The 22,769-nt window shown below is 45.7% G+C and overlaps 1 protein-coding gene and 2 long non-coding RNA genes across 3 annotated transcripts; 2 read left to right on the plus strand and 1 right to left on the minus strand.

Annotated features, from left to right (window-relative positions):
- Window positions 1-6,567: 6,567 nt before the first annotated feature.
- On the plus strand, window positions 6,568-15,764 carry ATP6V1G1 (ATPase H+ transporting V1 subunit G1). Its single transcript, XM_081847819.1, has 3 exons — window positions 6,568-6,879; window positions 13,288-13,388; window positions 15,015-15,764. Exons 1-3 carry the CDS (start codon window positions 6,798-6,800, stop codon window positions 15,186-15,188), a joined length of 357 nt encoding a protein of 118 aa, XP_081703945.1. The 5' UTR covers window positions 6,568-6,797; the 3' UTR covers window positions 15,189-15,764.
- Window positions 6,890-13,277, plus strand: LOC309333867. Its single transcript, XR_014152731.1, has 2 exons — window positions 6,890-7,776; window positions 7,809-13,277. It is a non-coding gene; the product is annotated as an uncharacterized lncRNA (long non-coding RNA).
- Window positions 15,188-19,087, minus strand: LOC309333899. The gene is made up of 2 exons (XR_014152770.1): window positions 16,571-19,087; window positions 15,188-16,540 (listed from the first exon to the last, which is right to left on the minus strand). It is a non-coding gene; the product is annotated as an uncharacterized lncRNA (long non-coding RNA).
- Window positions 19,088-22,769: the final 3,682 nt, after the last annotated feature.

Here is a 22,769-nt window from a genome sequence, read left to right on the forward strand (position 1 = left end):
TTAGGTCGCTGAGTGCCCTTCTCCAGCTTCTTCAGGCTGGAGCTGAATCTGATGTGCTACATACGAAATCCTCTGAAATCTGATTAGCAAAGAGAGCATGTTGGCTCTGTGTAAATGGGGTCATTTCTAACAAGCTGTTAGCACACTTTGCAGCTGCAATATAATCTAGCATTAAACGCCGGGGGCTGTGGACCATGTGTTGTAATGTTTCACACAGACAATATTTCTGCTTCATCTGTTGTTCTTGAACTTAAGCAGAATTACAACCTTCAGACCTCAGGTTTAGTATTTAAAAGTGCTCTGTGTACTGTGTACTGTTTGCAGTTTTTGCTTTTTCAGCTGAAGTACAGTGGTACCTTGGGTTACATACGTTTCAGGTTACATGCGCTTCAGGTTACAGACTCCGCTAACCCAGAAATAGTACCTCAGGTTAAGAACTTTGCTTCAGGATGAGAACAGAAATCATGTGGTGGCAGCGCAGCGGCAGCGGGAGGCCCCATTAGCTAAAGTGGTGTTTCAGGTTAAGAACAGTTTCAGGTTAAGAACGGACCTCCAGAACAAATTAAGTACTTAACCCGAGGTACCACTGTATTAGTTTTCCCAATATAATTCCAGTGCTTCTGTCCCATTTTCTAATGTTCCTTTCATACTGCAGTACCTGTTAGAATTACAGTAGTACCTTGGGTTACATATGCTTCAGGTTACATACGCTTCAGGTTACAGACTCTGCTAACCCAGAAATAGTACTTCCGGTTAAGAACTTTGCTTCAGGATGAGAACAGAAATCATGCTCCGGCGGCAGCAGGAGGCCCCATTAGCTAAAGTGGTGCTTCAGGTTAAGAACACTTTCAGGTTAAGAATGGACCTCTGGAAGGAATTAAGTACTTAACCCGAGATACCACTGTACTTATGTTTAAACCAGCAGCGTAGTGTCGGTTGTCAGTGCTCAGGGCGGGCACATGTGCGTGTGCCGGGCAGGGTGCACATGTGTGGGTGGGTGTGCACACACCGGGCAGGGGGGCACCAGTCCCTCCGGTGCCACTGAAGCTGCATTAAGTGACCCCACTCCCACCAGAGCAAAGCAAGGCCTCCTTAAGCTGCCTGCCCACCCTCACGGAAGCCCAGCCAACTGACAAAGCTCTCGGCGGGTGGATAGGAGCACCAGGCTGGGCCTCACTGTGGTTGCCTGCGTAGGGGCATTTGGTTCACCCCCCCCCCAAAAAAAAGGTGTGCCTGGGACCACGCCCTCCCTGGCACCCGCTTCTTTCTCCCTTGGTTTTAACTGCTGTTTGGTGGACACTCAATAGAGAAAGCTTACACATAACTGGGAATCCCAGGCCCATAGGGGTGCTACAGACAGTGGCGTAGCGTGGGGGGTGCCAGGGGTGCCGGCCGCACCGGGCGCAACTTGGGCAGGGGCGCACTCACACTAGCAGCTCTCTGCCCCTACTAAAATCCACTGGTTAGGGAGCCCGCGCTCGCTCGGCTTGGCGAGGAGGTCGCAGAAGGGGGAGAGCAAAGCCTTCTGCCACTGGCAAAAAAAGGAGAGGAAGCCGGGCGGGCGGGCGGGCGGGCTGGCTGGCTCGCGGGGGTCTGGCTGCGCCTGCTGCTGCCGTTGCCGCTGCTGCCGGGCTTTGACAGCTTGGCGAAGCGGAGGGAGAGGTAATTGCGTCTCTCTTTCCACTGGCCGCCTGGGTAGTGAGCCGAGCGGAGCAGGGAGTCTGGCGAGGGGGCGGGAAGAGACTTTCCCCCCTTTTTCCCACCTCGCCTGGTCAAAAAGGAGAGCGGAGTCTCCTCAGGGTGCCCTCAGGCAGGGCAGGGCAAGGCAAGCAGAGCGAGGAGGAGAGAGAGGGGAAGGGGGGGGGAGCAGCCAGGAAACGACGCGGTGTGGAGGGGGAATCAATTAAGGAGAGAAGCCTCGCTGCTGCTGCTGCTTGGGAGAGTAAATTACTGTACTTGCCTTGCCCCGGGTTAGGGGGCGCAAATTATTTGCCTTGCCCCGGGTTGGGGGGCGCAAATTACTTGCCTTGCCCCGGGTGCTGATAACCCACGCTACGCCGCTGGCTACAGAGTAGGTGAGTGTTGAGCAGGGGTCAGCAACCTAAGGCCCATGGGGTGGAAGTGGCCCACAGAGGTCGTTTGACCGGCCCACGAGTCGCCCCTGAACTGAGCTGTCCGCTCGTGCACTGAGCTAAACCAGCGTAGCGCAGCATGGGGACTCACTTCCAGTGGCGTAGCGTGGGGGGTGCAGGGGGGCCCGGCCGCACCGGGCGCAACATCTGGGGTTAGGGCAAATCCACAGGTTAGGGGGCGCAAATCCACGGGTTAGGGGGCGCAAATCCACAGGTTAGGGGGCGCAAATTACTTGCCTTGCCCCGGGTGCTGACAACCCACGCTACGCCACTGCTCACTTCCGCGGATCCTGAAATCGCTTCTGCGCATGTGTGCAATCTGGTCCATGGAGGAATCTCCGTGGGACCGATCCAGCCCAGGCAAGATAAACCTTGCTGACCCCTGGTGTTGAGTTTCCCTATAGTTTTCCCAAGGGGGGGTGGGGAGGTGAACTTCAGAGCAGACATGTATGGAATTGCACTATTTACAAATTAGTATCCTTCAGTATCTCGCAGGCATTTCACACCAGCATGGTTTAGGCTATATCCAGCTATGGCTTCCCCCCAAGAATCCTGAGAGCTGTATACTGTAGTTTCTTGAGGGAGATGAGAGTTTAAGTGATCTCTATTCCCCCGCCTCCAGCTAAATTTTCATAGTTCCCCTTGCAGATGGATTGTTAAACCACTCTGAAATCTGTAGCTCTCTGTGGGAACTAGGGGTCTCCTCTAACAACTCTCAGCACTCTTTACACACTGTATTTTCCAGGATTCTTAGTGGGAAACCATGACTTTTAAAAGTGGTATGACACTGCTTTCTGATTGTGTTTGAAGAGATCACTATTTTGGACAATTATAATAAATGAAATTAAATTTACAAAGGATATGAATTTCCAGTAGAACATTAGCTATATTATTTGGATATGGATATGGTTTAACCAGCAGACACAAAATTAAAAATAAATTTGGTAACAGCTGCTTGTATTACAATCCGCTATGTTTGGGGAAAATGTATTCCAGCATTAGAAGATGGGATAGTAAGATTATGGGAATTGCCTGATATGGTGAAATCAACTCATATTGTAAGAGTGAAGGATGGAAGACAAGCAGATAATTTATTTATTGAAAAATGAAAGTTTTGTTATGTACTGGTGCAATAAGACGCAAGAATGTTTTCAACCATATATAGGGTTGTAAGCAGTTCAATGAACAAGCAATACACTTTTACATATCCTCCAATATTTCTCCGATGAAAATAAGGACATCACATTCCATAATGATACTTTTACTATTTACTGTATACCCCACACATCTTACTGGGTTGCCCCAGCCACTCTGGCCAGCTTCCAACATATATAAAAACATAATAAAATGTTAAACATTAAAGAACAACACTTCCCTATATAGGATTGCCTTCTGATACGGAGGTGAAGCATGTCTTCTTCACCCCTTCCGCCGGTCACCAGAGGGTCTGAGGCGATGACCTCAAGGGCACCCAGCCCCATATGGACCCCTCAGCCCCCACACTGTTACGCAAGCACCACACTTAACTCCGAACCCCATAAATAAAAGTGCCTTTCTCCTCTCCCTACGTCCATTCGCTAGAATAAATAGACCGGGCGAAAATAAGCCCAAACCGCCTTATGTCTCCCTTTCGCTATACCCACCGTATTGTTTCCATTAGTAGACTGTGTATACAGACATTTTGTATCTCTTGAATGGGTGCATTCTACCCAATCAGAACAATGCATTTCCCTCTGGAATCGAAACTTGTGAACCCATAAAAACTGTCAAATCTCGCTACAATGTATCCACTTTGTTTCCGATGTTAATTGTCAATATAAAATGGGCTGAAATCTTTAAAAATTCATATAAAATCAACCACAACACCGATTTTCTTGCTTTTGGTGCCAATCGGCTCAATTTCTCTAGGACTCCATGACAGCTCCCCTGTCCTCCATAATCCCTCAGGTGAGGTGTCACGTACTCTCAGGAAAGACCCTAATCCCGTCAAATCACTCTGCCAAGCCTTTCCTCCAGGCAATGCCAGGTGGCAGACTATGCATACATGGACCATTGTCTTCTCATCACCGGTACTCAGGATGTGCTTATCTGTGCACATCTCCAGCTCTGCATATTCCCCCCTCCCTCCTCCATATGTTAATCCAGTGTAACCCAACCTCTTCCTAATGTATTCATGATGTAATCTGTGTAGCCCAACCTCTCCTTAATGTATTCATGATGTAACTGTGATGTATTTTGCACTGTATTCTGGGACATGGAGGGAAGTTTCAAAAGTTCATGTCACCCCTTTCTCGCGGTTCAATCTCGTCTTGAACCTGTTGCGCAATAAACTTGGATCTTCTGCTGCTTGCTCCTGTCTCCGGCTGAGCTCATTTTCCTCCGCAGGGACCCGCGGACTTAGTTTGACGAGCTGGGTGGCAGAGCAGCCTCGCACCCAGATTTTACCGTAACACTTCAGACACCTTGAGAGTCAAATAACTCCACACCCTCCAACATTTCTCCCATGAAATGAGACATCCTAAGCTTCTCTAAATCAGGAATGTCCCTGGAAAATAGGGACACTTAGAGGGTCTGCTTTTAGGGTTGTATTTGGCTATGTTCTACTCAGAGTAGCCACATCAAAAATTAATGGACATGAGTAACTTAGATACATTAATTGAAATGGGTTCACTCTTAAGGGAAACTTGAATTGAATACATGGTTTCTTGTTTTTGTGATTGCTGCTGTATTAAACATCAATGAAGCATTCTTATACCGATCTTGCACCTTTATAAAGCAATCAAATTTCTATTTTTTTTTAAAGTGTAAAAGAAAACAAATCATAAAGCAATAATTATTGTGTTGTATAGCATAGTTTTGACCCTAGCACCTCTCTCACTTGCCTAGGGAGCATAGCTGTCAAGTGTCCCTTATTTGAAGGGACAGTCCCTTATTCCAGCGCCATGTCCCGCTGCTGTCCCTTATTGATGGATGTCCCTTAAATGTCCCTTAAATTATGTCCCTTAAATTTCAAAGGAAGCAGCTCCTCTCCCTCCCTCCCTGCCGGCCACGGAGGAGGGAGGCTCCAAATGTGTTGTTTGGCTGTGTTGCTCACCAAATAAGAAGTCTAAGAACAACTGGGGGGGGGGTGGAGCTTGCATGCCTTGTGTGTGGCTAGTTAATGCAAGCTGAGGGGTTTTTTGAATGCTGGATGCCATTTTGTTGCACGTGCTGCTGCAAACTTTGCAGTGCAAAGCCAGGCCGGGGAGTCATCTTAAGTTGAGGCTGCATAGGCCTTGTGGTGCATGTGATTCAGATTCTATTCAGTTGAACCTCTGGTTACAAAGTTGGTTGGACAGTGTTCTCGAAGCTACCCAGCATGAGTTTGACCAGACTGCAGGAGGACAGGAAGACTGGAGTGCCTGGAACAGGTGAGGCCGCAGGTCCCTTATTTTGGCTGCTGATCCCTTATTTTCAACGCTGCTGGTCCCTTATTTTCAAATCTGTAAGTTGACAGCTATGCTAGGGAGGGTATTTCATTAATGGGGCCACCCATTTTTAAGGCTTAAGCAGCATATGAATTTCATGAAATAGATAGATAGATAGATAGAGAGATAGATAGATAGATAGATAGATAAATGCGTTTTCTCGTCCATCTCTCTTCTGAATTACTACATTGTATCTAGAACATACATCCTGTACATACAAACATCTGGAACATATATGTTAGTGTATTTATTTATTTATATGTAAACACCGCTTGATCGTAACGTGGAAGCCAAGATGCTGTAACCAGGAGGTGAAATGCGCTGCGCCAAAGTCCTGTGGGCTGAGCACCATTTGTTATCTCCTCACGTGAGACAGCTGAGTATTTTTAATGCCTGGCAGAGGGTGGAGGAGGGGAAGGACGGACACTCGCGCCTGCGCACTGCAGTCGAGCAATGTTTTGATCTGTGTGCGTGTGGTGAAGGTATACAGTAGCATAACAAAGAGGGAGGAGCAACAGCAGTAAGCGCCGCCCAGAAGCGAGAGGCAAAGCCGGCGGCGAGGGAACGGCAGGTCGGCGCGCGCAACGCCGGGAGGCGGAGTTTAAAAGACTAAAGCTCGAGAGTGCGCAGTGAGGACTTTCGCGGTTGAGGCGTGAGATGAAGTGACGCACGCCACGTGACAACATGGAGAAGGAAAACCATAGAGCGCAGAGATAATTGAAACCCGGCTTTCTTGCTTGGGCGGCTTCTTCGTCAAAGAAGCTTCTCCTGTTAACTTTAATTCTCAGTTCGAAGGGGCGCGTAAAGGGGGGGGGGGAAAAGTCGCTTTCAGGCGAAGGTGGCTGGGTGCACCGCTCCTCACGACGTAGCGGCTAGAGCGTCGAGGCGCTTGCCAACTCGCGCCGGAGGTGACGTCAACGCGCGCCGGAAAAGAGGATGAACAATAGCCAATCTGTCATTGGTTTTGGTTTTTTGAGGAACTAAATCCTGGCACGGCCCCTTCCGCTGACTTCCCCGTCAGGTGACCCGCGTCGCTGGCTGGTCTCCGTGCCGGTCTTTGCCTGAGGGGAGTTGCGAGAGGAGCGGCAGCGGCCTGGTCGTGAAGAGGGAGAGAGCCGACCTGAGCCAGTAGAGCTGCCGGCAGGAGCTGCCGGAGAGCGCCGCGACCGCCGCTAGCCGAGCCGACCGCCTCACCGCCATGGCCAGCCAGTCGCAGGGCATCCAGCAGCTGCTGCAGGCCGAGAAGAGGGCAGCCGAGAAGGTGGCCGAGGCCCGGAAGAGTGAGTGGGCGGGCCGGGGCTGGAGGAGGAGGCGGGGTGGCTCAGTACTCTGGATGCAGTTTTATTCATTTTTATTTATTCACTTATTTATTTGTATTTATTTTTAAATATTTCTTTGCGTTTGTTGTCATTTATTCAATTATTCTTTATTATTTCATATTTCTTTATCCCTTCTTAAATGATGTGTTTCTATTTACTTATTCGTATTTCGTTATTTTTATTTACTCACGTATTCGTATTTATTCTCATTTCGTTATTTTTATTTATTTGCTTTAAATATTTGTTTGTGTTTATTCTTATTCATTCGTATTTATTCATGGACAGGAATTCAAAAATGCAGGCTGAGACAACTATTCTAAAGCACTGAACAAAGGGCTGACACTGAATCAAATTATCGTGGTTATCAATCCAAAGTGCTGGTTTTGACTGTGTGGGCCAAAAAATAATTTTCAGTTGTGGTGTCCTACCTTTGGAACTCTCTGCTCAGCAAAGCTTGTCTGGCTGTGCCACCTCCTATATTTTTGGCACAATGCAAATACACTTTTTAGTTCACTCAAACTTTTCAGGAATTCTTGTTTACCTAATTCTCATGTTATGTTGCACAAAAGTTGTTATCCTGACAACAGTTCTGGGTGGCAAGGCAAGTCTATTGTCCTCCGTATTTTGCAGATAAGCTCATAAGTTGCTAACCTTCAGTATTTTTTTACTAGCCTATTAAGAGAATACTAGCCTATTTCCTTGCTAGCCATGGAGGAGGGAAAACCCCATGCTCTGTGGTCATCACGAAAAGGCAAGCAGGTAGGCAGAGGTGTGATGGAGCTGAGGCACAGGTTTCCCTTCTTCCACAGCTAGTACTGTAAGTAAGCAAATTATGGTGACCAGGAAAGTTTTTATAATGTTATTGGTCTAAGTCAGTATTGCCTCACTAGCTGCAAGCAGCTCTCCAGAGTTTTTGGCAGAGGATCTGAAATGGCACAGATTGAAGCTGGGATCTGCTGTCAGTAAGAACTGTCATCCCTCCCTCAGTGGAGGCAAGGCTGAAACTTTACAGTGGTTGTATGGAAAGCCCAGTAGTGAAAATGGCAGAGAAAAGAACTTATTGTTTCAAGGTTGAAAGGGTTAGCAATTAATAGCCTATGTTTAAGGGGTCTAACATTTGTATTTATGCAGCAGTGTGCAAGGATAAAATGACAAGGGGAGGCCCAAAGCATATCTGTGAGGTGGCTTAGGACATAAAGGAAGGGTGAGGTGAGGCAACTGTTTCTCTGTTGTGCTGAGAGGTAGCTTAGGTTGCTGGGACACATGAGAATAGTGTGGCTTGGAAGGAGATCATAACATGAAGCTTCCTTATGTATAGTTGGCTTTGGTCATTGTGAGCAACAGAGGTTCTACGAAATATTTTTTCAGATCAGATCTCCCAGAATCTGTTTGAAGTCCACATTATGGTAATGGTTTCATAATAAACATTATGAAACATATATCACAAATCACAATGTGTACGCGCAGTAATTACAAAATCACAATGTGGGGAAAACTGAAGCTGGTCATCACTTCTCTCATGATTCTTACCACCCCTGTTGCTCTGCTGCCTCTTCTCTTCCCTGCGGGGGACAGCGGACCTCAAGAACAAGCGCTGAAGAAAGTCCTGGAAACTCTCCTCAGTAATATAGACACCATTAACTGCTTGTTTTAAGTGCAGGTGCCAGGTTGGTAGGTGGTTGAGGAATACACTGGTCTGAAGGGGCTCCAGGCTTCTTGTTGGGAACCCATTTCCCACTTCCTTTTATTTTGGGCTCTCTGTGCTGGCAGGCCCTGCCTGTAGCAGCCACCAGAGCCCTACTGGAGCACTCGCAAGAGCAGGAAGCCCCTTCCACCTTGCCTCCCCCATTGCCCAGCCCTCCCTTTTGAAGGGTTGCTGCCCTCAAATGGGCTCGCTTGGAAGCTATTCCTGGTAGCATCGAAAAATAAATGGCTGTAAATTACTTCTGAGTTTTAAAAACATAAAAATAAACCTTGCCCTCTTGTTTAAGCCTCTTTCCTCGCTTCTTCCCTTCTGTATCCCTGTGGTATTTCTGCTACTTATTCCTACAGCATTAACATTTGAGAAAATGTGCTAAATGTACTTTAAAATAACAGTTGCAACAATATATTAAAGGTAAAAAATTTTTTGTAAGTATGGGACCTCTAAGTAGTAGCAGTTGCCAGGACGTTACCCTGTTTGCCTCTTCAGGATGACCTCTTTTTGTGCAGGGGTTACATTCTGGACCCCCACATGTTAGTGGACCCCCCCCCCCCGTAAAGTGTCCCCATTTAACGACTTTTTGGATCACTTCCGGATTTCACAGTATGCGCAATCACGTATCAACTAGAAACACGTGCATTGGTCATTGCTTGTACATAGTTCCATCCTTATTTCAGACATTGTGATATATTAGTATATCATGATGTTTAGCTGGTGGCATATCATGATGTTGAAAACCAGGCATCGCCCAACCCTAGTTGCGGCCCTTTTCATTTTTAAACTATGTTTATGTAGAATACTCATAAGCTGGAAGCCTAATTAGTGCTTGCCTGGTTTGGAAAGGAGTGAAGGGCTCTAGGACCCCACCAGAGCCCTGGGGCTTTCTTCCCAGAGCAGTCCTGGCAGTTCTCCTGCACAGGGCAGAGGTGGTACAAAATTAATAAGATCCATAACTGAGAAGATCTATGTGCGGGCGCCAGATACTGGCTTCACACAGGCGCCATTTTATGAAAGATTACAAAGTCCGTCCATTTTGTCTGACTGGTAGGGCTGTGGGATGCTGCCAGAGCTCAGGCACCAGAAGCCTATTAATTGCCCAGCTTTCACAAGGAGGGAAGGGCTCTAGGACCCTGCCAGAACCCTGAATTTTCCTTCCCAGAGCTAGAGCGCTACTAGCAGTTTCTCTGCACCGGCGCTGAGCTGAGTTGGCGCATAATTGAGAAAATCGACTTGGGGCGTCAACCTCGCAAAGGCACCATTTTATGAAAGATTACTGGTTCATCCATTTTGTCTGACTTTTGGAGGGCGGTGCAAGGGCTCTGGGATGCTGCCAGACCTGTGGCACCACCCAGGTAAACCTTATGCGAGATCACAGCTTAGTATGTGTAGACTAGGGTTATTTACTTGGGAGTTAAAAAGAAATAAAAATTTCCTTCTCCCCTTCTCTGTGTCCATGTTTCTGTGGCTCTCTCATGTCTGTTTCCCCTGCCTCGTTATGTCCCCCATTTCCTCCTCCTTACCCACGAAGTCTCCCCAATGCTTCCGTCGCCCCTTTGCTTTCATACACATTTGTCCCCTCCAGCCCTATGCTTCCTTATGTGCCTTTTCCCTCTTCACTTTTCTTCTGTCTCACTCCACCCCTACCAGTGAAAATAGGGGGGGGGTGTTTTTGTTTTCTGGTTTTGTTGGTTCCCCCTAAATAGTTTCCTTCCATGTTAAAAAGGAAGGTTTTTTTTTTTTTAAGGGTTATCTCTTTGCTACATAATTTCATCGTTATTTAGACATCTGTGTTTGAAAAAGTGCTGATGTGTTAGGTAGGTTTTGGTGGGTCCTGTGGGGAATGAAAAGGATGGATTGGGGTTACTGAAGAATGTATGTTTATAAGAGAGAAAATGGGCTACAATTACAACATTTAAAAAGGCCGAGTCTTCAGTAGAAGAGGTGTGGTTGTGTGCATTTTGGAGATGCCTGGCTGTGGTCTCTTACATAGGACTGCCATATTTCAAACAGTGAAAATCCAGACAGTTGTTTGGGCAAATGAGGAGGAGGCCACCTTGAGCTCTCTGGAGAAAAGGTAGGTTAGAGGTGCAATAAGTAAATAGTAATAGCCCTTGACTTCTTTCATAGGTGGTCGTGCCCCTTACTAAAATATGAAAATAGCCCCAAAAGGTTGACATCAGATGCCATTTTCCTGGACATTTTTTGCAATTTCTGCAATTTTTAGCAATTTCTTCCCGGACACTGCTTCCAACTGCATTGTTTTGGATATGCTCATGAAATTCTAGGTGTATGGCAACTCTATTTTACAGCAAAGTCCAGGAGGGCAGAGTGGAGGACCTGTTTACTGAAGGAACCCAAACACTGCAGGTAGAACTGGTGTGCCACAGGGGAACCTGGCGTGTGTATGCTTTTTAGGGTCTCTGCAGAACATTTGGCTAATCCTAGTAGAATAGTAGCACAGGAGTGAAGCAACAATAAAGTCAGGAAGAAAAGGCTATCAAGTTTGGGCTGGAGCTTGCTTTTGGCTCCAAGCGCAGCTTCCACTTTTGGATGCACTGGGCAATCTTTTGCATAAGCTAGTTTACTCAGTGCAAACAAATTTTAGCCTGCAGATTGCCAGTTGTTTGTGGTGGGCAGATGGTCTGCAAAGTCATGTGCTGTGTAATCCTTCAATGATTGAACAAAAGCTTGGCATGCACTTAGGGACTTGGACTAGAAACGTAATATGCTGTAGTGTCTTGTCTATTGGGAATCGGGAGCCTTCTGCTCAACTAAAATTACTTTATTTGAATTAATCCACTTTTTTATATATTATTTTTGTGTGTGGAAATACCTGGAATCTTTCCCAACATGACTGCTTGGAGGAAGGAGCTTGCTGGCTTGTCAGACCAGTGGAAGCATGTCATGTGCCCGAAAGACAGTGTAACAAGCAAGTGTCTGGTTAATCTGCATGTTGGAAACTGTGACAAATCCCAAGCCTTGATTAAAGATGTCGCTTCCAGTCAGCCCCAAATGTTCAAAAACTTAGTTGGGTTCACACATCATGGGGCTGGCCTACAAGTGTCATGTTCCAAGTTTCTTGACATGTATTGCAAGTTCAGCTATATATTTTGCGTATCTGTATCGTGCCCTTCTAGGAGGAGACAAAATATTCAATGCAGCAAACCAAGTGTACAAAAGTGTGAGGAAATGTTACACAGCTAAACAATTCTGCTAGCACAAGCACTTTTGGCTGTGCATTGGAAATTTCCCTCCCTGCATGCCCCCTAAATATGTTCTAGGGCTTATGAGGGAGGAGAAATTAACAACTGTACAAGACAACTTCACGGTGGATCTTTCTAGACCCTGGGTGTGTGAAGTGCAGATCTCCCCTTCTGCCACCCTCCCCAAAAAACACACACAGGTGTCTGGGGCCAGTTACTTCCAGAGTGGGGGAACCCAGCAGTCAACCCTGGCTGCCCCAAAGCTGCAGAGGTAGAGGGGGGCTGAGGTGTGAAGCCCAAACCTTTCCTTAGGAAACTCACATCCAGCACCCTACTTGTTTGGCAGTCTGCATAGAATTCCTTTCCTCCTCCTCCAGTTGTGCATTGCAGGGGGTTGGACTAGATGACCCCTGGGGTCCCTTCCAACTCTACAATTCTGTGAGTCTGTAATACAGTTTAATGCTATTTGGTAAACTAAGCTTTGTGAAAAGCTTGAATGAATTGAAAAAAAGTATTTGCATGGTGCCCAAAATACAAGAGATGGGACTACCAAACAAGCTTTCCTAGGCAGAGAGCTCCAGAGGTGGGACACCACTCCTGAAAATTATTTTCTGGATCATGCAAGCTCAAAACCAGCACTTTGGATTGATTGAATATGGAAACAAAAATGGTAACCTACAGATGGTATATCAGTGTTGTGTGTTCCAAGATACCATCTCTCGTTAACATCCTAGCAGCTGCATTCTTGACCAGTTGCAGTTTCCAAACTGTCTTCAAAGGTAATCCTATGTAGATCATACTGAAGTTATCTTCCTGGTTTGTACACAGTGAATATCATCACTGCCCCGTAATTTGACTGCCCTATATTCTTTACCCATGAATGCATGCTTTAGATAATCAAGGCTACCTGTGGCACTCTAAAGATTGCACACACAGTGTACATAACTGTAGTAAGAGACATACACACATGTTATGTCAGGGTGAATCGACCTTTTGGGGCTATAAGTGTGTCTGTGAATTGACGTCACAGCTCCACAGCATTCAAATAAGTACTTTGCTTTTGCCTGTAACTAAGTCATGGCTGAGAACTAGTATGGTGCGGTGGTTAGAGTGTGCTGGATCTGGGGGACCAGAGTTCAAACCCCAATTAGCCACTGGACAGACTTGTCACAGGCCTGTCATTGCCTCCCAGCCTAACCCACCTTGCAGGGTTGTTGCAAGCATAAAATGAGGAGAAGGACAACCATGCAGGCCACCTTGAGCTTTCTGGAGGAAAGGGGGGGCTAGAGGTGCAATAAGTAAATAATAAATAGCCCTTGACTTCTTTAATAGGTGGTTGCACCCCCTGCTAAAATCTGAAAACAGCAGAGCAACTTAGCTGAATCAGTTTACAGTTCTTAACTGCTCCGATATCTGAGCACTTCTGCCTCTCTCTTTTTTTCTCCCCCTTCCCCCCATAAAAAGGAAAGAACCGGAGGTTGAAACAAGCGAAAGAAGAAGCTCAAGCTGAAATTGAGCAGTACCGCCTGCAGAGGGAGAAGGATTTCAAAGCCAAGGAAGCAGCGGTTGGTTAGATTTCCATACTAGCTAAGATTTTCTTTTCACTCCTCTCTGCTCTTCTCTGCCCAGATTTGCTGCCTGCCCCTGTGGTGATTCTTGGAAGTCTGGGATATAACTGATTTAACAGCAGTTATTGGTGCAGAGATTAAGACCCTGTGGCCCTGCAGATGCTGTTAGGATTTCATCTCCCTGGCTGATAATGAGTTGTAATCCAGCAACATCTGAAGGGCACAGGGTCATCATCCCTACAATCTAGACCGCTCTTCACTCAGTGGATATGTCCTAACTTCTTTCTAAAGACAATGGCTGTTGCTGTATCTTAAAGCAGTGGAATTTGAATTTCTTTTCTCCATCCTGCCCAATTTTCGGCCCTAAGGTTTTTTGGGGTGAATGGAATTTTGCAGGGAAGCCACTTTCCTTCACACCATGTGTTATTCAACTTAAATTTTCTGCCTCTTCCCCCCTGTCAATTCATCCCCTAAGCTTAAAAAGTTATTCTAACCATCTGATCATTCTGGCTGCCTTTCCTCCCAGTTCTATGATACACTCTTCTTCGGACCCCCATTCAACTAAACTGGCATGCACTCACACGCATATACATAGAGTATTTATACACCTTTCTAATTTTTTTTTTTTTTTTTTTTTAAAGTTAGGGCTTCTAGATGGAAATGAGGGCATGTTCCTTGTAACTTAATAGTTTCACAGAAAAGGAGAATTGTGTTTGCTGCAAGGTTGAGAACATGTACTAGTCGGGAGTCCCTCTTTGCAACTGATTAATAGTAAAAAGGACTTGTGCTTGGTCACTTTCTCTCACCATTCTCTTGCAGCATTATTTTTAAAATGCTGTCAACAGCAGTTGAAGTTCAGTGCAGTACTTGCTCAGAATATGGATTTTCCAGTCATTTGTACCGACATGTTTAAAATTACAACTCTTATGTTTAGTATTTTTTTTTATTTTGGGTAGCATCTCTCCTTTCATTATACAGTCGTACATCCGCTTACGTATCCCTCTGGTTACGTAAACTTCGGGATACGTAAGCAGTAAACCCAGAAGTATATTTCCAGGTTTTTGCCACGCACACATGCATAGAAGTGCTCTACTGCCGTGCGTGCGTGCACAGAAGCGGTCTCTCCGGTTGTGAAAACCTCGGGATCCGGCTGGACCTCCAGAACAGATCCTGTCCGCAACCGGAGGTACCACGGTATTACAGGAAGGGCATGTTTCAGGTGGCCTTTGAAGCCTGACCACTAGTCCCTCTAGGCCAGACTTGTCTATACTGACTGGCATTGCCTCCCTAGGGTTTCAGACAGGGAGTCTTTGCCATACCTAACTTGGGAATTCAGGGACTGAACCTGGGACTTTCTGAACTTTGGCCCTCTAGCCATGCTTGCTGTGGTTGAAAGGAGTTGGAATTCAGCAGCATCTGGAGGACTGAAAGCCCCCACCCTTGCCTGGAGGGCCACATACACAAAGCTACTGAGATCAGTGGGGCTTAATTAGATATGCATAGAATAGTTCTGGATCGAGGCACTGAAGAATCCTAGAAAAGACATGAAATTCCTTCTGGTATGAAATGTACTTCTCGGCATTACAGCTTGTTGAATAAACTTTCCCCCCCTTGTTGCCTCAGGCTCTTGGTTCCCATGGCAGTTCCACCACTGAGGTGGAAAAGGAGACTCAGGAGAAGATGACCATTCTCCAGAACAACTTCCAGAAGAACAGGGAGGAGGTGCTGACTAGCCTGCTCAACTTAGTCTGTGACATCAAGCCAGAAATCCATCTGAACTACCGCATCAATGGATAGGGTGGGGAAAGTGTTTTGGCATTCAGGAAGTATTAAGCAATACCGACTCTAGCTGTGCCCCTCCTTTTGTAACAGATCTTAACTTATTTCAGAGAGTTGTAGATAATCTTTTTGCCTCTTCTTTCTAAAACCTCCTGAGAACCTTTTGTAGCATTTTTGGAGCTCATCCAAAGATACATATATACTAGTTACATGTCTCAAAAGTGCATTATGATGGAAGGGTAATATTGTAAGACTTGTGATAAGTATTGCACATTCTGTCCCCATGAAGTATTTTAAAGTTAGGAAGGATGAGATCTCCTATGCTATCTTCTGTATACCTCTTAAAACTGGAAATGTGTGAGCCTGGTGCTATGGCCAATGACAAGCTCACACCAGCAGAGGGAGGAAGTTTTGTTCATAAAGAGTTGTGAGTCTTACCGTACAGACTAGTCCAATGACTTGTGACGGTGTGTTTTCTTGAAGTAGATTCTGTTTGAACAGCTATACTCTGTATATCTTCCTGTTTAACTTGAACTAGAATCCTGTCCTTAACAAATTGTTTGAAGAAAAGTAAAAGTCTTACTTAGTCTGTGATTGGATTATAATGTGATCATTTCATTCAATTTATGAATTGCTTCCCATAAAATGTTTTAAAGCAATGCCACAGTAAAAAACCAATTCTGTATACACAAACGAGCAATTCCATATGTAGAAGCATTTTCAGTTTCCATGGAGATACATACTGGGATAAAGAGCATTGTGCAAAAGTCTTGTTGGACAAGAAACACATAGGTGCCAATAAGAATAAGAATAAAGGTGACGAATCTCGGATTTGCAATGGGAAGGAATTCCAAAGAATAGGTGCCATTACACTAAAATGATTACTCCTCTCTCCCCACCCCACCCCACACACATCTGGCATAGGATGCTGGTTAATTGAATGAGTGGGTGGGTGCTTTTGTCATTCCAATGGTGGTATTCTCTTGTAAGTCACCTTCCCAGGTCTGCAGGCTGCCGCAAGAACCAGTTGTGAGTAAGGCAGTTGATGTGACTCTTGTTTTATGTATCTGCTATACCACATCAACTGCTCTACTCTTATCTGGTCCATGCACAATCCAAGGTGTGCAGAATCTCCATAATTCATCTAGCAAGCAGGAGGCATCGTCACAGTTCAGGGACACATTCCTGCACAGCAAAAGCAATCAAGGAGGTTGCACATTGAGGCCAGTGAGGTGGGGTAGCTTAAGAAGGAGCTCAGCCTCAGGTGATTTCCAAAGGGTGCATAGAAAGCCCTGAAGAGCTGATTTTATCTCATGGAAGAAAACTTAATTATCATATTAAAACGTGGCTTAGCCAGTTCATGTCATATCCTACTGAAATCTGGCCAGTTTCAATAAAACAATTAGACTTTCAGACCCTTCGTGAGTTGGGGAAGGAGAACTGTGACATCTCAAACATAATTTAAAGAATGCTTTTAAACTTAGAGCTCTCGTGCTGGCAGTGGTGGAACCTGCAGTTCTCATCCTTGATCAATGGCTGTGCTGACTGATATATTCAGATTGGAGTCTTACAATATTTGAAGAGCCACAGGTTCCCTATGGCAACTGCTGCACCTCACCTGAGCTCTGTGAATTGTAGGGGAAGGGAACTTGCAGCCAAAGGGTCATAATTCATTGACAGAAGGTCTGGACGATATATCAATATATCGCCCAGGACCGGCATCAGGAGTAGACCGTGATGTCGGCTTCACTCAGTGGTTTATCGCTGGTGAAACCACTGCCCACCCCTAATTGACAATGCATCTGCTTTGCATGCAAAAAGTCTCATGTTCAATCCCTGGCATTTACAGGTAGGTCTGGGAAGCTGTCCCTGTCTTAGACCCTGGAGAGCTGCTGCCAGTCATCTAGCTACTAAGCTAGATGCAGCAATGATCAGAGTTGGTGTAAGGAAGCTTCCTGTGTTGGTAAAGTGCTGCTTTTGCCTGTTGCAAAAAGAAACAAAAAGATGAACCAAAGAAGGCCTACTCTCTATCCTAGCACCAAGCAGATGACTGCATATGAGGATAGACTTACTATTTGGTCTCGAGTCATTTCATCGTGCCAGAAGTCTTGTTGGGTGGGGTGGGAGGAGAAGCTCTGCAGAGGTTTTGCAGAAGCAACCGGGAGTTATCACTACTGCCTTCACCCAAGTCAGTGTGCGGTGAAACAGTTTCTGTTTTGCTGAGCCATCTGGTGTCAGCTGAAGAGTCAGACAGGAGTTGCATAAATAACATCGTAGGCTCTTATATCTTTATATTTTGCATTTGGGCAGATGCCAGTGCACAAAATGTTCTGTGTCATTCTAACATCCCATGCATGTTAGAACACAGGAGAGCCTTGCATCAGACTGAAGGTGTGTCTAACATCTTGTTCTGTCCGTCACCAGCTCCCACCAGCAAACAAGCTTCCTGGAGGGGGCTGTCACTGTTATTACCTAGTGACTAATATTCAGAAGCATTCTGCCTCATCCTCATTGAGTTGCTGCTGAACTACAACCAGCATCCTTGGCTCTGCTGGCTAGGCTTGATGTGTGTTCCGAGCACCTGGTATACAGCCATCACCAGTAGCCATTATTTTCCAGAAAATTGTCTAATCCCCTTTTAATGGCATCTAAAAGGGTGACCTTTGCCCCATCTGTGGATTGTGTAAGCAAAATACATAGTAGGAGTGGCAGCTGGGGAAAAAGGGCCTCTGCTGCTGCTGTGAAGTGACAAAGCAGTTGACCAGAACTGTGCATAGAATGTCCCATTCATCTCTCTCTCTCTCTCTCTCTCTCTCTCTCTCTCTCTCTCTCTCTCTTTCTTTCTGTGTGTGTATGAGACAGAAAGAGATCTCATGGTGCCACACGAGATTTTATGAATGGCATTTAATGGTTTGTCCTGTTCCTTAGTGACTTTCCTATTCTGTTGCCGGAGTCAGCTTTCTATTATGGTTCCAAATCTTTCATGGGCCTATATTTGTTCATCTATATATGGAGTTGAGATTGCTAATTGGGCGGTGTGTTCAAAGCCATTGATGGGAGTATGGAGTCATTAGCTGGTAATAAAAGCATGTCCCAGTTTGACCTTACACTGTAAAAAACAATGCAACACCACCTGCTGTCTTTTGTGGGTGGTGGCTCAAAGTAATTTGTTAATAATCACTTTGGATTTTTAAAATACTTATAACCTTGATCACTGATTCATTTAATAACTTCTGTACTGCTTATTATAATATAATCTCTTAAGTGGTTCACACAAGTTACAAGCAAAAAATCTCAAGCAAAAAATCAGTATATCACATCAAAATACAATAAGAATCTAGTAAAACATTAAAGAAGAAATACTGAAATACTTGTGGCCTGTTCCAGTAGCTTGATGAAAAGACATAGTAACCCATGAGCCATGTTCAAACAAATGTTGGCATCTGTCTGTCTCAAGTGTGCCTCGGGGTGAAGTCAAACCACTGGGGAATTGCAGCGCCTGCTGTGGCTGCAGAGACCAGTAATTTATAACTATTGCCTCTTGTGTTGTTTTTGCCGCATTAGCAGCACCAAAGTGAACCTTCTGAAGCCCAAGCCTGGGCAGTGAGTTTGGAGGGCTTGGGCTGCCCAGACGACAAGACCCCCACTTGGTGTCGCCGATGTGGTCCAGAGGAAAGCAGAGCAATACGTTTGGAACCAGACTGGCTGCAGGAGTTGCCAGAAGGAGGTGTACATGGCACCACTCAACTGTCTTAGGGTCTTCACTCTGGATTTGTGTAGGATTTATTCCTTAGTCTTTTCTTCTCCTAAATATGCCCCACAAGGCAATGGGTATATATTTTTCTCACAGTTTACTCCCATAAGTTTTCTCCTGAATGAATATACCTGCAAGGAATTGGAGGTTTAGGATCAGAGTTTTATTTCTATACAGTGGTAACTCAGGTTACAGACGCTTCAGGTTCCAGACTCCGCTAACCCAGAAATAGTAGCTCGGGTTAAGAACTTTGCTTCAGGATGAGAACAGAAACTGCATGATAACGGCGCAGCGGCAGTGGGAGGCCCCATTAGCTAAAGAGGTACCTCAGGTTAAGAATAGTTTCAGGTTAAGAACAGACCTCCAGAACGAATTAAATTCTTAACCCAAGGTACCACTGTACAGGCTACCTTCCCAGGTTGATAAGTCCCATCTGCCGCTCACTTCTCTCTACAGCATATGCAGAAACTACCACCTAGACCATGGGTAGGCAAACTAAGGCCCGGGGGCCAGATCCGGTCCTATCACCTCAGTCCGGCCCACGGACGGTCCAGTTATCAGCATGTTTTTACATTAATAGAATGTGTCCTTTTATTTAAAATGCATCTCTGGGTTATTTGTGGGGAATAGGATTTTTTTCATTTATTTATTTTTTCCAAAATATAGTCCAACCCCCCACAAGGTCTGAGGGACAGTGGACCAGCCCCCTGCTGAAAAAGTTTGCTGACCCCTGTAGACCCATTATTTGTCTCATCCACTAAGTCCACCAGAGCTTGTATTTGCATGCAGGGGAAGTCCCTAACTCACCAAGGGTTTGAGAACCATTGGACAAAAGGTGAGCAAACAACCCCAGAAGGAGCATGACGGCCTTCACCAGAGGTACTACACCTCTCCTAACCCCAAACACTGCATTCAAGCAATAAACTCTGGTTAATCTTAACTATTGCTGTTGAAACAAGCCAGCTTCACAATCCATGGTTTGAATATGGTTACTTTCAAACTGGTCATGGTGAAGACCAACCATACACTCCAACTTATGAAGCAGATTGGGGCAGCTGGTGTTGCGTGTGCGACACATGGCACTTGTGTTGCTTGTGTGTGCGAAGTCACTCGCATGCTGAGCACCCTCGGCGGTGCACGTTGAGCATCCCAAGTGATGAGCGCTGAGCAGCCCAAGCACTGGCTTTTCCTGCTGCTGAAAGAGGCCCTGGCTTCTTCTGGCGTCGTGCAGAACATAGTGTGTGTGATGTCCTGTGTGCTGAGTGTCCCGAGCATTACATGTGCCGTGCACAGTGCTCAGTGTGACATTGGGAAGAGCCAGGGCCTCTTTCAGCTGCAGCAGGAGGAGGAGGAGAAGCTGGCCACAGAAGCCACATCTCAACGTTCAGCCTCCCCTCCCTGAAATACTATTCAGGGGCTCAAAGAGCTCAGCATCCACCCCCAAGGTGGCACCCCTAAGACCAACCAGAGTGTGTTGGTGACAAGCTGTGATTAATGAAAAACAAGCCAAATGAGGCTTTCAAAGGAATGGAGAGACATTGCAAAGCTGGCTGGAGCTGTGTGAGATTTCACTTAGCTGCCATATAGCAAGTCAGACAATTGGTCCATCTGACTCAGTGTTGCCTCTTGCTTATCTGGAGGGAGGATATAAAGTTCTGTGCGAATGTGTGTATAAACTACAGTAAGGCACAAAGATAAAATTTACATTCATTGTTCCATCCATTTTTCCCTCTGGCCCTATCCACCACTGACATGTGGACCCCAGTTGGTTTGCCCAGAAGGGAATGTGGCTCTCAGGCTGAAAAGGGCCTCCCACTATGATTTGTGTGTTGTTAAAGCACTGGGAGCCAGAGGAGAGGGAGCTAAAAATAACACTACTGATTTCATATGCAGCCGTTCACAGAGGATTTAAGAGTGCCCAGCAAGAGGCGACAGGAGGCCCTGAAAAAGATCCAGTAGAAAAAAAGGTGAGGATTTGCAGGCCAAGTCTCTTGAAGCTGATATGTGTCTCCTGTTAAGGAAGCCATTGATTTTTCTTCTATGTTCAGCCTTCAGACAATAATAAGAAAAATCTGTAGAAGGGCACAAAGTCAGCACAGCTTATCCACATTACAGAACAGCAAAAAGCTTTGACACAGGCAGATAAACAAGTGCTGCAGAACTTTGCCGGATGCTTGTAGGTTTACAATGGTTGCTTCCAAGCAGGTTGTAAAGGAAAAACTGAAATGGTCAGAGGCATCTTGTTGACATAGATTAATTACAGATTAATTGCCACAATTAATTACAAGATAGCAGCTCTCCTTGCCATTTAAGGACCCACTCAGAGGAACCCTGCCCTTCCAACCAAGAGAGATTGAGAGCCGTAATCTGTATCTTCTATACCACTTTAGGCTACAAAGTGTGGGTGAGTGGGGAGGAGCCAGTGTGAGAAGAGGATGCTGGACTAGGTGGGCCTTTGGCCTGATCCTACAGGGCTTTTCTTGTGTTCCAGTCTGTGTTGTTTGGAGAAATATGAATTAGGTAGAATTGCCTTTAAATCTGACCTGAACTGAACCATTCCCCAATCTCTACCCAAGTGTCAAAATAAAGAAAGATAAAGAAGCAAGAACTACATAATGAAAGCTCCAGATGCACCTGTATGGGGGAAGGAATACCACAGTTTAGGGGCTGCCACAAAGAATGCCTTTTCCCAGGCTGCCACCCCCTTAATGTACGAGGGTGGTGGAACTATCAAGAGGGCCCCTTTGGAAGCCAAACCACAGGATTTGAGGAACACATGACTGCATTCCTTTGCAGTCACTAAGCTTGCTTGCTGGTCTGAGCTGAGAAAAATATTTTGGTCGGCATTCAGCAAGACTTTCCATATTTTTTACCTGCTTCCTCCCAATCTAAACAATCCTGCAATTCTATGGAAAACTTACAGCATTTTGATCTTTGACGCTCCTTCCTGGTTGGAAGAGGACCAGATGTTTATGACGGAGTTCTGCACAGCAGTAGAAGGAGGCAGCAATGTAAGCGCGCGCGCTCGCTCGCGCTCTCTCTCTCTCTCTCTCTCTCTCTCTCACACACACACATTTTCCATAGGTTGTTGTCTTTGTTTTTTACTGCAGCTCATGAAGATGCTGACTCATGCACAAGAGACCTAGATTATTTTAGTGATGAAGGAGAAGGGAGTGTACTTCCTACCCTAAGGGCCTTCTGAGGATGGAAAACTAGTCCAACTTCTCGTTCATAATTCCCAGCAAGTGGTTGAGTAATGGTTGGGTGGATGGTTACAAGAGAGGTGATCAAAAATTCACAAGTTTTTCTTGTTTCTGTTTCTGTTGGGTGTATTGTGCAACATGCCACTGATGCAATCATAGCGGGCTAGGTACAAGCCACATAGAAAAGACAAGCGAAAATGAATTTAATAGTATAGAGCAGTGGTTCCGAAAGTGGAGGTAGGAGGTGGGATTCCCTAGGGCCAAGGAGGGTGTGTGTGTGTGTGTGTGCGCATGCGTGCGTGCGTGCGTGTACACTGGAGGTGTAAATGACTACCAGGCATGGAAAAGCTGGTAAGACTGGATGAAGTTCATCAGTTTGGTTGAGTTAATTAAACTGGATAGTTTTAACTGGATTTTGAATGAACAAAAGCTTGCTGCTTTGAATGTCATTGTGATATTATCTTCCTTAGTGGCTTGTGCACACTGCTATTCTGAATAATGCTCTTTATAGGGTAGAGGGCACTGGGGGATGAATCCATGGAACCAAAGGACCTTGAGAACCAAGGGTATGCAGCCCATATTCTTTCTTCATTTTTTGTACAAGTGGGGTCTTGTGTTTCTGGTTTGCAATGCATAACAAGC

This window comes from Podarcis erhardii, assembly GCF_964252035.2.
Source record: "Podarcis erhardii genome assembly, chromosome: Z".
Lineage (NCBI taxonomy): Eukaryota > Metazoa > Chordata > Lepidosauria > Squamata > Lacertidae > Podarcis > Podarcis erhardii.